This window comes from Cariama cristata, unplaced genomic scaffold, assembly GCF_000690535.1.
Source record: "Cariama cristata isolate BGI_N322 unplaced genomic scaffold, ASM69053v1 scaffold2984, whole genome shotgun sequence".
Classification (NCBI taxonomy): domain Eukaryota; kingdom Metazoa; phylum Chordata; class Aves; order Cariamiformes; family Cariamidae; genus Cariama; species Cariama cristata.
Genome location: NW_009613335.1, coordinates 5,007 through 19,737, shown reverse-complemented (window position 1 = coordinate 19,737; position 14,731 = coordinate 5,007). Strand labels below are relative to the sequence as shown.

Sequence of the window (14,731 nt, the reverse complement as noted above, 5' to 3'; positions counted from 1 at the left end):
CCGAACCGCTGCTGGCGAAACTGCTCCTAGGCCCACCTCATTTCCTAGATTTTACAGGAAAAGTGGGGTTTGGGGTGAAACTGGGATGCTGGCAGGCGGGAGGGGAGGGAATAACTCCTTTAATAGTGACCCAAGAGCATTGTTCTGTGCTGAAATGGCTGGAACCATCATCGCTTAAGGTCTGCTAATGCACAGAGTGGTTTTGGCCAAAAACACATCACCCAGGCTTGGTGCTCTGAGGTTTTTGGTTTTTGTGGGTTTTGTGGTTTTTTTTTTTTACAGTTCCCATTGCTTTTAGAAAGGCCTGGGCTTCCCTCCCACCCCAAAATCACATCTGGGGATGTCAGGGATGTGGTGAGCGGTCAGTACTGCTGGGCAGTCGGCGCTGGGGTCGAAAGGGTGCTGTGGATTAGAGAAGAAATGAGATTATCTGGCTAGGCTCTCCTTGCCCAAGCGTGTACAGCTCAGTGATAGTTAAATCGGGATATAATCGGTTGCTGAGCTGCCCGACCACTAAGCAGGGGGTCTCTGGAGGGGCCATGGCAGCCTGTGTGCGCTCTCGTCCTCTGGGGAAGATGACGTGCCTCGGATTCACCTGCCTGTAGGTACAAAATACTTTGCTTGGGAATTATTTTATTTTTTTTTAAGATGAGGTTATTCTTGAGGCTTCCCTGCTACTCCCAGTGTGGGCTTGAGAAGGTCGGGTGTCCTTTGGGTGCTCTATCCAAATGCAGTGGTGCCTGTTGCCAGCTGTGTTAAATGTGAGCAAATTCCAAGTAGCCAAAAAAGGACAAAGTTCATTTGACTTAAAGATGTGGAAGGCTTGAGATGGAAATGTCTGGAAGTCTAGTCCCAAGTTGTTGAGGGCTGGTTTTGATGCCATCAGACCCCAGGCAGGACAGCAGTTTTACACCTCTAGGGCCCGGAGCTCTTCTAGGGGACAGTCAGTAAGGACAATCCGACCAGCGCAGCTGGTGGGCTGAATCAAAGCTTCAACGCTGCTTTTCGGTAGCTGTTAAAGCTCAACATACCTTAGATGGTTGGAGCTGAAGTGGTTATTTAGGCTATGTGTAGTAAAGACTAGTTGAACTCTGGATCTTAAAACTGCTAGAGCCCCAATAGGTGTATATGAAATACTCATACTATTTATTGCCCAAAGCATCCCTAGCTGAGGGTTTCCAGGTGCCTGATCAGATCTGCTTCTGTATGGTGCTTGTCAAACTGCAGCCCCAAATCTAGAGGCGCGGAGTTGGGTTTTGCTTGTGAGTTTAAAAAATTCCACCCCCTGCCTTTCTATTCCTGGAGAGATTTCCGATGATTTCGGCAAGGGTCTGCTGGGTGCAGCGTCTGACTCACGGCTGGGGAGGATGGGTTTCTAATGGATCCCGCTGCTGGGGAGAACTTCTGTACCCTCATTAGCATCTTTAACCTCTAAAATAAGTTCTCAGATGATCCAAACACCTGAAATACTTGCAGTTTTTATCACTTTAAGCCAGAAAAGCAACATGTAATTTTCAAGTCAGGAGGGGAACTCATCGTAGTCTTGTTTTCTCTTGGAATAACGATGCTTCACAAGTGCACACGGAGGATGTGCAGATGCCCACAGGCTGAACTGGACTTGTCTGCGGTTAAATAGAGATCTACTGCTGTTTTGGCTGGAGGCTTGACATGTTTTTATTAGCGGGATAAGGGTAAATCCTTCAGATGGTGCAGGTTTTTGTCGTAAATGGCTTATCTGTAATCTTTTTTCTCTTTCTGATTTAGTACAGCAATCTAGTATACCCCTATTTTCCCTCTCCCAGCAAGTATCTCTTTCTGATTTAGTACAGCAATCTAGTCATACCCCTATTTTCCCTCTCCCAGCAAGGGGATGAAGATGGGGGCACAGCCTGAAATATCAGGGCGTTTTAGCTTTGAATTTTGGAGAGGAGAGCGGTGCTAGTCCCCCCGCTAAAACATGTACCCATGGCTTGTAGACACCTGGGCTGCTTTCACAGCCTGGTTCTTACAAATCCCCCCTGCCTTTTCCCCCCATCTTAATTTTAAAACCTCTGCAGTCCTGGGCAGGAAAGCCCTCTGAGAGTGAGTGCATATTGCCGTGGTGGCTCGACTTCATACGGTGCTGGGCATGTGAAAAGGCAGTTATGGAAACGATGACTTCTGTGCTGAGCTGTGTCCCCTCCGAAGCAAGGGACATCCCAGGACCTGTGCTGGCTGTGTTCAGGGTTTAGGCTGAGGCTTAACACACTACAGCCTTCTGGATCCGGTGTTAAAAACACATGGAACGGCGTTCCCTTCTCCAAGATTGTCATGAATGCGTACAGTGTTTTCCCAGCAGGAGCAGGGAAAGGGCTTCTTTGTCTTGCCAGGGCATCTGTTGCCACTGGGTTTGGCAATTGCCTGTAAATCACCGGGATTTGTGTCATGGGTGGGGGGTTTACAATGTTAAACCCCGGTGCGGGGCCCGTGATAGGATTATATAGCAATAAGTGAGTGTGAGTCCGGCACATAGGCTGACGGTGCAACTCAAAACTTACTTAGGATGTGTTTGGGACACGCTGAGCTTTTTCTCTGCTGCGCTTTTGGTTGCACCGGTGCCATGCAAGGACTTACCACCGACCTGGGGTACTGGCTTGCAAATCTGACTGCCCCCAAATCCTACGTTACAGCTGCCAGGGGAGCTTGCGTGAAAAAGCATTGGTTTGTTGTGGGGGAAAAAAAAAATTGCCGCAAACTTCCCGGCGGTGCCTGGGCTTGCCCCTTCAGTGTTCAAGGCACAGGGTGAATTGCACTGTAAGAAAGAACTAACCTGGTCTACCGAAATGGGGGACCTGACTTGGAAAGCAGATGTATCGTGCGCTGCTGCGATGGCCACCCTCTAACCTCTTCCCTTCTGTTCCCACAGATCCCATCCACACGACCTGCCCCTGGGCTCAGACCTCAGTCACTCCATCGTTACGGTCATTAGCGGAGAGGAGCATTTTGAGGATTACGGAGAAGGGAATGAAGCAGATTTGTTCTCGGACAGCTTGTGTAATGGGGAAAGCAGCTTTAATAGCTCCTCGTTCCTCTCTCCCAGGTAATGCTCAACGCAGCGCTGGCAATGTTTTAACCGGTTTCAGTTGCTTAGTGTCTTCGCCTGTGCTTCGTGTGTCAGAGTTTCCTTTGGGTTTGCACGCTAGCTGGCCTGCAGGATGGGGTTCCTGGCAAACTTTGGATACAACAGGATAATGAGCTCAGAATTGGAAGAGGAGTTACCCCCTTCAGTCTTTCCTTTCCCTGAACAGTGCCCACCCTCCCATCCAGAGGCACTAATGCCCGGCAGCAGGTAGAAGAGCAGTCTGTATTTCACGTGTGTCCAGAACAGCATCGCGTTCCCACTCCTATTAGGAATGTGGCTCCTCACAGAACCTGCCGGTAGAGAAAACCACCGTGCAGCTTTACCCCTGCTCCTGTTGGATAACACTTTTTCTCTTTCTCTCTTGTGCTTGTATTTTTGGCTTTGATACGATGCTTGGTTGGATTGGCACAAGCTGCAGCAGCTTTCCTTCTCTAGGCGGCCAAAGGGACCCGTGGAGCAAGAAGCAGGCTGTAGCGTTTTCCTGCACTCCTGGCGTTAGGATCTGAAACCAGGCAAATGCTGGTTTTCCAGCCTGCACCGGGTGGACTGAGGAGCTGGTGTGACAGTAAAAAAACCATCAATACTTATTTTCTAAGGAAAAAAAGTAAAAACTGGAGTGATCATCCATTGCTGCAGCCCACAAAGTCTCTATGATGACAGATAACACCAGGGACGTGTTTCTCCATCGGACAGTGCATCTCTGTGCAAGGCAGGAATGGTCCCTGCCAGCCACATGCTTGTGTTGAAGACAAGAACATACTTTTTTCCTTTGGGATAATACATGTGTTTGACTTTCTGCAGAAGTAAAAACTTGTCATAACTTTTTTTTTTTTTTTTGCTGTCTGCCTGTTTTCTATGAGCTTCCCAAAGCCCTTCATAGAGTTTGGGCAATTCTGGTTGTTGACATGGAAGAACTACTGTTAAATCTCCACTCCTGTGCTTTGCTGCAGGTCAGGGCTTACTTTCTTTTTTGCTGGTGCAGCAGCAATTTTGAAGATGTTAACTAAACCTGCAATAGGAGAGTGGTGCTGTAAAGCATGCATAACCCATTACTTACGGAAACCAGTGCTCCAGCACTTCATGTGATGGGATACCCTGGAGTGGAAGGGACATGTCACTCGTCCACGCTTGTCCTTTGATTGCCCTGTGCAGAAATGCCAAGTATGGCTGTCTTGCACTGGTGCTGCACCGTAGGAAGCGCTCTCGGATTAAAACCCAGCCTTGGCGTTCGTTTTGAGTTTGTCCTTGAGGGTGGGCCTCCAACCTAGTCCAGAATGATCCTGGCAAGAAAATACTCAGCTCAAGGAGCTTTGCAATCAGTTAAACTTTTTCTTTAATATCAGTCTGGAGCTCGTGGGTTGCCTATGCTCTCAGTGTTCAAATCTTGCTCTGTCAGGACACCGTCTCCCCTCTGCTGCTCTGTCTGTTTGGATCTTATCCACAAGATCGTGCTCTGCAGCATCTTTCCTCTGCCAGGAGGGCCTCACTCGGCACGTGGCCATGCAGCTCGTGGTGGTTGTGCTGGAGACTCACTGCTGGGGCTTGCTAGGGATGAATCTTGCTGCAGATAAACCCTGCAAAACCTCCAGAGTTAAAAATGCAGTTCTGTTTGAAACAGAGGATTTCCTCACACCTTTCAGGTCTAGCCCTTACCTTGGATTATCATTGTGTGCATGAACCTCCTTAGCTGATCGTTCTCTGAGATTGCGCTGCTGTTCTGAGCACAGCCCTGCTTCCCCAGTGCGTTTAAACATAGTAAAACCTTGAAGAACTACAGGATATCCCTGGTTCAGGCTGAACCTTTTGTTTTGGCTGTGATTTGAATACGAGGAACAGTATCGCTTGTAAACGGTCACGTTGCCATGTACCCTTTCTATGTTACAAGAGTCTCTGAGTGGGAATAACGTCGACAAATTTTCCTGCCGCAGCTCCAAATCTTCACCAGGGGACTAATACAAAACCCAAGACCCTTCAGAGAACGCTATGGGGTATTGCATTTTCCTACTTAGTCCTTGCGTCTGTGTGTTTGTGATCCCTCCTCTTGGGTTGCCACCTCTTCCCTAGGACATCCATCTGGTAGGAGAAGTCCTTCTGCAGTGCTTGGTGGGAAATGAATGACAACCGAAAGGAAAAGCTCCTCGCACGCACCCGTTTCGGCTGCCGACGTGCTGTGTCAGTAAGCACCGATGACCTGTGGAAGATGAGTGTTACTCCGCGAGATGAAGGGAGGAGGCAGGAAGACCGCATGTGGTGCAAAGCGTGGCGGCTTGCCACGAGGGGTAGGTGGGGACGCCCCGAAGCGCAGTGCAGTTGAGCTCTCACCCACTCAACGGGCAAGCAACCAACGCAACCAGAGGCCAAGTATATCTGCACGCACCTAAGGAGTTGCCAGGCTGGCCTGTGGGTTCTCCTCTGCGCTTCTATTCCCGTTTTGGTTAATGCTTGTTAGGTTTGGTTTCACACCTCGCCCAGAGGTGCACCCAGTCGGGTGAGCTGTTTCTGCTGGGGCGAAGGAGGACTCGCCCGTCAGGGCTGACGTGCAGCCAGGCACGGGGACAGAGCCCGGACAAGGGCACATCACTTCTTCCAGGTGCCACAAAACTTCTGTCCCCTCTTACCCGGCGCAAAGCCTGAGGAACTGAACTGCCTGCTGGTGGATAAGGATTATACTGGATCCAAACCTGCCCTAGAATGTTTTTCAATTTATTTTTTTTTTTCCAGGAATGGGAAGAGATGAGCAATTTGGCATTTACTGTTGTCCAGTTGCCTGTTCTAAGGGGGCTCGGAAATACTGTACAGACAGCACAAACTCAGAGGCCTGACCCTGGGGGTGCTGACACCCCACTGTCACCAAAAATGTCAGTGAGGGGTTACGCCAAGGTGCTGAGCCAGGGGACCCTTCCTGGGGTGTCCCATGCCCTCAGCATCTCCCAGGCCAGGACTTGCCACTGTGTTTCTATCACGGGGTTGACTAGCCCTTTCAGATGCCTTTTGGTTTTAAGCTTGCTCGTGTTTGCTCGCACCTTTACCTGTCTTCCTTATTGAACTGCTTTGTTTTTTCACTATTAACCTTTCTTTGCTTAAAGTCCGTGGCTTCCAGAAGTGCATTTTCCTGCAGGAAAGATTTGTGGCATATATTTGGCCCCAAAGTAACACAAACTCTTTGCTGGTGAGAATCCCTTGGCCAAACTCTGTCCTGCCCAGGTCATGTCAGGTGGGGGAAATGGCTCCCTGGTTTGCCAAGTGTCAGTGAATGCCTCGGTGGCTTGCTTTCCACATCAGCAGCTGAAAATGAAAAGCTGATCATCAGACCCATTAGGTTCCCAAGCTGTTAAAGTCCCGTAGGCCCCCATGTCCCCTTGCCAAGTGATGTTCCCTACAGTAAGGCGACACTGCAGCTTAGCTTCTCTGCGCTTCACTTTGTAGGAGAGAGCGGTTGAATTGCAACCACCTTTTTGAGCTTAGCTTAAAAGCTCTTTGCAATGACAGTCTGACTCTCTGCATTACTAACGGTGGGTCCGCAGCAGCACAACTGCTCTATTTTTAAAGCATCCCATTGGAAAATGGTACAACTGACCAAAGGATTTGGCTGTCGCTCATGACGCCCAGTCTGGCGATGTGTGAATTCAGTCTGCATTTACCAAAGGCAAACCAGGACCATTGCTAAAGCCTCCTGAGATGGGTTGCTTGGAAAATCATACCAGAAAATAAAGTTTGTATGCGGGTAGGTTTGTGGAAAGCATGCACTTTGCCTTCTCCAGGCTGTCGGGGTATCCTCCGCAAGAGCTGGCTGGCACAGGGGTTTGGAAACATGGGCCAGGCTGTAAGTCTCTGGGAGGAGGGTGATGGAAGCCCTGCTAATTTATAGCAACTCCATATTGACAGTGATTTGGCTTCTAAAATCACGGGAGGTGGTGACCTTAATCTGCCCTGAAGTTTTTAATTGCAAGTCTTATATTTCACACCAAAAGCTCTCCTGCCCGAACGTCCGCTCAGCTTGTGGAAGCCACGGATGAAAATCAGCCCTGTCTGTCCTGTTCTGTCCTGTTAAAATGACCCTTGTGATTTCTCTAGCACCAATCCTCTTGCTGCGAAACTGCACAGCATTATCGCAGATGAAGCATTTGAATTTTACTGTAGCCAGTGCCACAAACAAATCAACCGCCTCGAGGATCTTTCTGCTCGCCTGAATGATCTTGAAATGAATAGGTAAATTGGGCTTGTGCGTGGCCATTTCATGTTGGGAATGATTGTTCTGGAAGGGAAGACTCTCCTTGCCTTGCACAGCTTTCCTTTGCTGTTGTGTTGCTTGAGTCCTGGTTGCGAAAGGGGATGAATTTCACCAAACCAGGTGAGCCTCTCCAGGTGGTAAAGGTGGTAATAACGTGATGGAGGATGAGGAGAAGTTTCCTTTAATCTGAGCCACGGAAGCCAGCAGACAATGAGAGTCTTCCCTTCAGCTCTGGGCAGCCTCTTTGCATGTCCTGCTGAGTGGTGGGTGCTTCTCCACGCTCCGAGTAATGCAATCCTTGCATCGGGACTTGAAGCCGTAAGCTGATCGTGTACAGTATTTCTGTCACCAAGGAAAAGACTGCCAGGTCTTCTGGCCGGTGATGCCCAGCATGGAGGCATGTCCGAGTTGCTGGTTCAACCTGGAAGGGCAGGTACAGCTCGTCCTCCCGCTGCAGCAGTAACCTGGAAGCGTCAGCTTGCTCTCTGGGGCTTGGCACCTCTCCTGTAGATGCTCTCGCTTTGCAGCAGTAAAAGTTTGTTTCAGCTGGCTTCGCCAGCTGCCTGCCCGCCTATGTGCCACCACTAGCCGAGTAGACGTGACAGGTGCCGGGGCCTTTGCCTAGGAACTTCACAAGTTTTTTGAACGTAAGGTTTGAGGTCTACCAGCCAGCAGTTGGACTTGCAGATTTGACAAGTGGGGAGGGACTTCTATTTGTTTGGGTTTTTTTTTTTCAGACCTGTTTGCAGTCCACTGGGTGGAAGGATGGTGGCATTAATAATAATTGTTCGTCTTGCATCTGGTGTGCTTTTTCAAGCCTGGTTTTTGGTCATGCTCTTGGTCTCTGTCTGTCCTGTACAGGGACAGTGGGACATGGGAGCACTCCTGGGCTATATAGCTGTGGGAAGAGAACTGGAAAACAAATAGGAGCTTGACTTGAATTTTTTTTTTAATGGAGAAAGTACTTCTCTCCCTTTCTCTTTCTCGGGTAAATAGTTGCCTCTGCTGTTGGAGGCCTTGAGGGTCAGTGATGGGTCTCAGGTTATGCAGTTATTAAGGAGAACTCTGGACTTCCCTGGATGCACCAGTAGCCCCGCTCCATTTCGGGCTTTGTCCACCAAATTTACCTGCAAAGCTGAGCCTAACACCTCAGAGCCTCCTGTGATGGATGGGTTTTCCAGAGGAGGCTTTGCCATCCCATGGTGTCACAGTGGGAATTCCATAGATTTTGATTTAACATGTGCCCTTTAGTCTCAGGACGAGTAGGTATGGTTCTTCCATCTGTGTTGAGGGTTTCCCGTGCACAAATTTGCTGGAAGTTTGTTCCAAGTGCCCCAGCGCACTGACCCGATGGAGGGGGCATTGCCCACCCTTTCTGCGGTCAGGACGTGAGAGGTGTCCCTGTGCGGCACACGGGACGTGGCAGGACCTGTTGTTTGCTCTCAGCATCGCCAACAACGTGAAGCCCTCAGTGCAGGGGACACGTCCTTGACTGCAGGTGAAGAGAGAAGCAGAAACTGGACCAAAAATCTGGGCCAAGCAGCCTCGTGCTGTGCCTGGCGAGCGAAGCTTTGAAGACACCAGCTCCAGAGGATGCTAACGGCTGGGGTGAAGCCCAAGCTGCCGTGTAACAGCCTCACTCTTAAAGGCTATGGGTGTTTATACAGTGTTTTATACTTGGAACAAGATGGGGAGCTTGGTCCCAGCGTTGGGGCACTGCTACCCGAGCCCACGGCATGGGGAAGGCAGGGAAGAAATCCCCGAGGAGCTTGGGACGAACTAGTTTTGTGAAAGTATGTTTTGCTGTGGTGCCCTTGAAGCAGCAGTGGTGTGTCTCATCCCCTCCCGAGAAGACCCGCAGGTGCCGGCACTGCTTTCTGATAAGCTCTTTGCAGAGAAAAATATTTTTTCTCCCTCCGGTTCTGGGGACATACGTGACTTATTACAATTGCTGGCAAACACGAGGGCCTGACCTCCTCCCCTCGGGCGGGTGCCGAGCGTCCTTGAAGCCCGGCCAGCAGCGACTCTTGTGCTCCTTGGAAATCTGGGGTTTGAGGATGCACTTTTGACACGAGGGCTGGTAACCCTGACAACAGTCCCTGGTCGGTCATTTGGGTTTTTTTTAAAAAAGAAAATTGTCCTCAACTATTTTTAATTCTTCCTTCTAAGAACTAATATAACTGTTGCAGGAGTGGACTCCCAGATGATTTTTATCTTTTTTTTTTTTTCTCCTTTAAACTGAGCTAAGCACTAGGGAATGCAATTGCTGCTTCTCTGCTTGGGCTAGAACCGCGTTTGCTGTCATCATTCAGTGATGATTTGGTGTCAGTGATGTGTCCCAGTGGCATTCCTTTAACAACAGCGTGTGTTTGGGTGGAAGATAAGGAGCGAGATCCAAACCCCGCTTGCTTCGCTAGCATGCAGCTGCATCACCCACGACCAAAGGATTGGAAGGAGCATCTTAGCAAGTAGCTGTTCCTGAAAAAGGGTTTTGTTTTTTTTCGTCAACGGGGAGGGCCTGCAGCCCCGTCTCGAGGGGCAGGGTAACGCAGACCGTGGCTGTTTGTACCGTGGGTCACGCCGAGCATTAGCTAAACCCTGACCGCCGTGGTATGGTGGCAGCTGGCTCGGGCATATACAGAGCTGAGGTGTGCGATCTCCGTCAGTTATCTGTGCAGAGGAGAGCATGTACCCCTATGTATTATAAGCCATTATAACAGTGCCCGTGCTTAAAATCCAGAAAGAGACGTGATCGACAGCTCCCAAAAATCTCTGAGCTACAAGTAGGCAGCAATCCTCTGGTGATCCGGAGCCAAAGAGCGAGAATAATCTTTGTGAGAAGCGCGAACCAGCGTGCCGAAGGATGGAAGTGCCGGTGTTGCAGGCGGGAGGTGTGCCCTGTCCCCCGGGCACCGGGCAGGGAGGGCTGGGGTGCTGCGGGGTGCGGGAGGGGCAGCTCGGTCCTGCCCTTGGCATCGGGCTGAAGCCCACCAAGCTCACTGCTATTATTAGCACTTTCCTTGGGGATCAGCTTTCAGGACAGGGATCAGCCGGTGAGAGGATAGCGTTGCTGGAGGCGATGAGGTTTTCTGCGGCGTTATTTCGTTTGATTCGTTATCGCTGCCTCGTTAAATCCGTGAGTGCTTTTCTCGCCTCGCTGTTGACCGGGGGTGGCCGGGCTGTGGGGGTGGTTCGTGCCGTGGGGGTGCCCCCCTGCCAGAGCAAAGGATGTGCCCTGGCGTGCTCCCAGTTTCCTGTTTCCCTTGCTCTCCGCTGTCGGCTTTCCTAACATTTTCCTGTTTTTTTCTTCATTTTGCAGTCCAAATAAAAGACTTTCAAGCAAGAAGGTGGCAAGGTAAGCTCATACTCCTGTTACTGCTTGGTGAGAAGGGGGTCTAGACTAGCTGCCGGGCCCGCGGAAGGAAGGCTGTCAAAATAAGTTTGCAGCGTTGTACTTCTGGACGTGTTGTATAGCGCTGGGGAAAAACAGGTTTCGTTCTGATCTAGTTTGCAATAGTTGTTTTTCTGAAATGCGGCTTTCTCGTTCGTGCATGCAGCTGGAGGCTGGTGTCAATGTGACTTCTTCCAGGACAAAAACAGGGGTGATTTTTTTTTTCATTTCCCCCGCCGCCCCCCTCCATCCTGCCAGTGCCTTAGCAGGGGGGATGTGGAGTGGGGAAGGAGTCCCTAGAAGGGTCTGTCCCTCTGGACTGCTTGGCTAGGCTGTCTCCTCCCCGGTGCCACCATGGTGGGTCTCTAAAATACCGGACCAGTCAGTCTGGAGGGATTGACACCCACTCGGAGGATTTCTACAGCACCCTAAAAAAGCTAACCCCCTTAGACAACTCTCCTGGATCTGTTTGACTTTGCTCAGTGTAATCCTCAGGCTCTGGGGTGTTCCTGGAGGGGCAGCTGCAGATAACCCCACCGTGGGGTTTAACGCTGTGCCGCCTCTGTCCTGCGGGACCATCTCATGCGATGCCAGTCACCCTTCCCTTGCGGGCATTTTTATCCCTGACTGCCCAGGAAAAGCTGCAGAGTTTGTTCTGAATTGCTGGGGTAGAGGGTCCGTCCCCTCTCGCTGATACCTACTGCTTCACCATCCCAAACGGGCAGCTCGACGGGGGTGATGCTCGTACCCCTGTACCCGGGCACTCCGTCTGCTCCCCGCGCTGACCCGGGCAGCTTCTGTGCACCTCTTCCTCCCGACTGTGCTCTCACACCTTTCCCTTCTCCGTTTTTGCTGCGGTCAGCAAGTCACCCCAGCACAATTTCCCCTCCTGGCAAGGAAGCAGGTCCTTGATATTACATTTCCTAGTTCTGGTCATCTCACTTTCTAGATCTTTGTTAAAAACACGGGCAGGAAAGAAGGTTGAAGGAAGCAGCGTGTCCCCAGGTTTCCTGTTTTAGGGCTAGTTTTTTGTCCCGTGACTGGCAGAGCAAATCTAGGGAGGATTTGAGTTAAACTTTTGGGAATGGAGATGCCCTGTCTTATGGGGGATTGAGCCCTCTTGGCCCTTTGCATTTGCAAGATGCTTTTCTCAGACTAGGACTTGTGGGCTTAGGTAAAGATGGGTTAATTCAAGAGCAGTTGAGTTTAGTTTGTCATAACGAGAGAGACAACAAGGGTTTGCTGCAGAGCAGAGCCAGATCCTTAAGTTCAGCCCAAAGCAAGCCCTTTGTTGCAGATACTGTCATTACTGAATAATACCAAAACATTTGCTTTTAGGAAATTGATTTTTATTTTGGTAAGGGTTCTTTCCTGATTTTTTTTTTTGTGTTGTCCGGGTTCTACTTCTGCTAAGAAATCTCAGCTGCTTGGGCCCTGTTGTGCTTGGCATGATTTAAATGAGAAATGTGCCTGAGACTTTCAAATCTAAATATATACTCAGGGTGAGGATGCAAAATAAGGCTGGTACTCGGCTGTGGTCTCTTTGGTAAATGCCGGTTATGCTTCATGAATATTTGCATGAGCATATTGTGTAGCAGGGTAAATTTGAGAGCCCACACTACGAATTCCTAGGAAAAAAATGAGGTTCAAAGAGATCTCTGATTTTCTCGTTCACCTACCGCTCAAAGCAGCGCTGGCTTCAAAGGTGGCTCAGGCTGCTCAGCGCTTGTGTTGCGGTGGGAGAGGGGAGTGGGTTTCTGCAGGCAGCGTCTGCCGGGGGTTCACAGAGCTGGAATACAACCACCCTTCCCCACGGCAATAGCAGTTTCTTGTGCCATGAGATGACGGAGCTGATGTGCAGCGATACCACGAGGATTAAACGCAAATCAGCCCCTCCACGGGGCGTCCTTTAGATCGCCGCGAAGCTGCGGACACCAGTGTCGCAAGGGCTTGCTAATGATTAGCTCGCTGTTGGCTGTTGCAGGGAGGTGGGCTGGAGTGTTTTACAACAGGTTTGGAGGTTTGGGTGGTTTTTTTCTCCCCTTCCTCCCTTTACACCCACTGCCCCCCGCTTCTTCTTGACCTTATCGGTGGCTAGAGCAGAGTACTCTGTCCTTTGCGGGATAATACGTGGCCTTGGTACGTTCGTAAAGAAAGAAAGTGAAAAGAGTGAGTTCTTATCTCTTCCCATTCCAAAGAGCAAACCCAAATGACCGTGGTATGAAGTCCCAGCAGCATGGGTCCACGTCTGCGCTTCCCTCGCAGGGTGCGTTCCTTCAGCCGGTAAGCGGCCGCCCGCTCAGCCCTGTTACCAGGGGGCACCGAGGCGGTGAACTTGTTGGAGGACTTGATGGTGAGAAAGACGGCTGGTCTGCCAGGGACCTAGCCCACGCCATCCTTTGCTGTAAATCCTGCAGCCCAAGAAGGAGTAGTGCTATTAAATCCCCTTGGAAAAAGAGGTGGCAGCTGAGGAAGGGAGAGAGGGGACCGTATCCTGCGATAGCGGTTGTCGCCTGAAATCGCCACGTCCTGCGATGTTTGCTCTAATGTTGGTGTTGCTGTGGGTTGGGGCGGTTTGTCTCTGTTATAGACAATTGCATCAGACGAGCGCGCTGTCCGTGGGGGTGATGGAGGAGTCTTACCGGGATACGCTGGAGTGTACAGAAGAGGACATCACGGACAAGGTAAGAGCGGTGCTGTCCGTGCTATCCTGGAGCGTGCAGTGACTTGCAATGCTCCGAGATCCCCAGGCAGGAGTTAGGCTGAAGCTTCTCTTACCGTGCAGCTGGCGCTGGGCAGATCTGTGCAGGGTCCGAGGGGACACACACAGAGGGGACACATCCCTCATTGAGGGGATGGAGAATGAGAGCGCTCTGAATCGCATCGCAGAGATCCTGGGTTGAGGCAGGAGCGGGTAGCTGTTTGCAGGCTGTATTTTCACTTCTGCTTCACTTAATAAGAAGTCGTTCTCAAATTCTGCTTTTCTAAAATGAGCAAAGTCGCCTGATGCGAAACAAGGACTTCCCTTCCTTGGCGTGCTCTTGCTGCTGGTGCTGCTCGTGCCGTCAGGATGTTTTTGTGCTGGTCCTGCTGGGTTTTACTGGGGTGTTAAGAGAAAAGGATTATAGGATGAGATGGAAGCACAAGAAAGCTCTTGTTTGAGCACACTTAGCTAAAAGTAGCTAAGGGAAAGAAGAAAAGTTAGATAGGTGACCTGTGACTTCTGTAAACGTCTGCTGCAGTCCTGAAACTCCTTGAAAATGGCTTTTCAGTTCTGGAACTGTGAATAGAAAGCTGCGTGGAGCAGCATGCGGAAGAGAAATACATGTGTGCGGCTGCACTTGGATATAATGTTAATACGTAGAAGACCTTTGGGAAAAAAAAATTAAAAATCAACATTTTTCCAAGTCTGAAAGTTGACTAAAACATTGGCATTCTTTAAGGCATCTGGCTTGGAAAACATGTATGTACTTCTGGAAAAGGCTTTGTGTCTCTGCATGTTTCTTTTGTTAATGCACTTCCATTTCGCTTGCCCTTCTCCCCAGAGCGGTGGTTCTGGTTTTGCAGATGTGCTCCTAATTGCCCCTCTTTCATGATTGCTCTTGTACGGGTGTAAGTGGGATTTGGGGGACGACAAACTCTGTCCTTCTGTGGTTCCCCACCCACCCACACCCTTGCTTGGGTGGGAAGCAGAGGGGCACTCCTGTCCCACTTTGCTCTTTTTTAGGGAAAGGGAATGAAAATGCAAATACAGCTGAAACAAGCCCCATAGAGGTACAGGGAGAAAATACTCATCTGTGATCCTTTCCCACCAGCCAGCATTGTTTCTTCCTACGTGACTTTATTTACACATAGCTGTGAACCCAGGGTCTTTCAGTCCTCTTTCAGGCAGCCTCAGGGCTGCACTTGGATGCAGTGGAGCTCTGGGGATGACAGGACAAGGGGTAATGGTTTTAAACTAAAAGAGGGTAGATTTAGACTAGACATA

The 14,731-nt window shown here is 50.2% G+C and overlaps 1 protein-coding gene across 1 annotated transcript in view; it reads left to right on the top strand.

The window, feature by feature from the left end:
* Positions 1-14,731, top strand: part of LOC104160746 (rab11 family-interacting protein 3-like) — a gene marked incomplete at both ends in the record, with an annotated part of 51,672 nt that overhangs the window by 33,011 nt on the left and 3,930 nt on the right. The window contains 4 exon segments of the mRNA XM_009698959.1: positions 2,906-3,079; positions 7,196-7,330; positions 10,672-10,707; positions 13,334-13,427. Coding sequence (XP_009697261.1) covers positions 2,906-3,079; positions 7,196-7,330; positions 10,672-10,707; positions 13,334-13,427 — 439 coding nt within the window.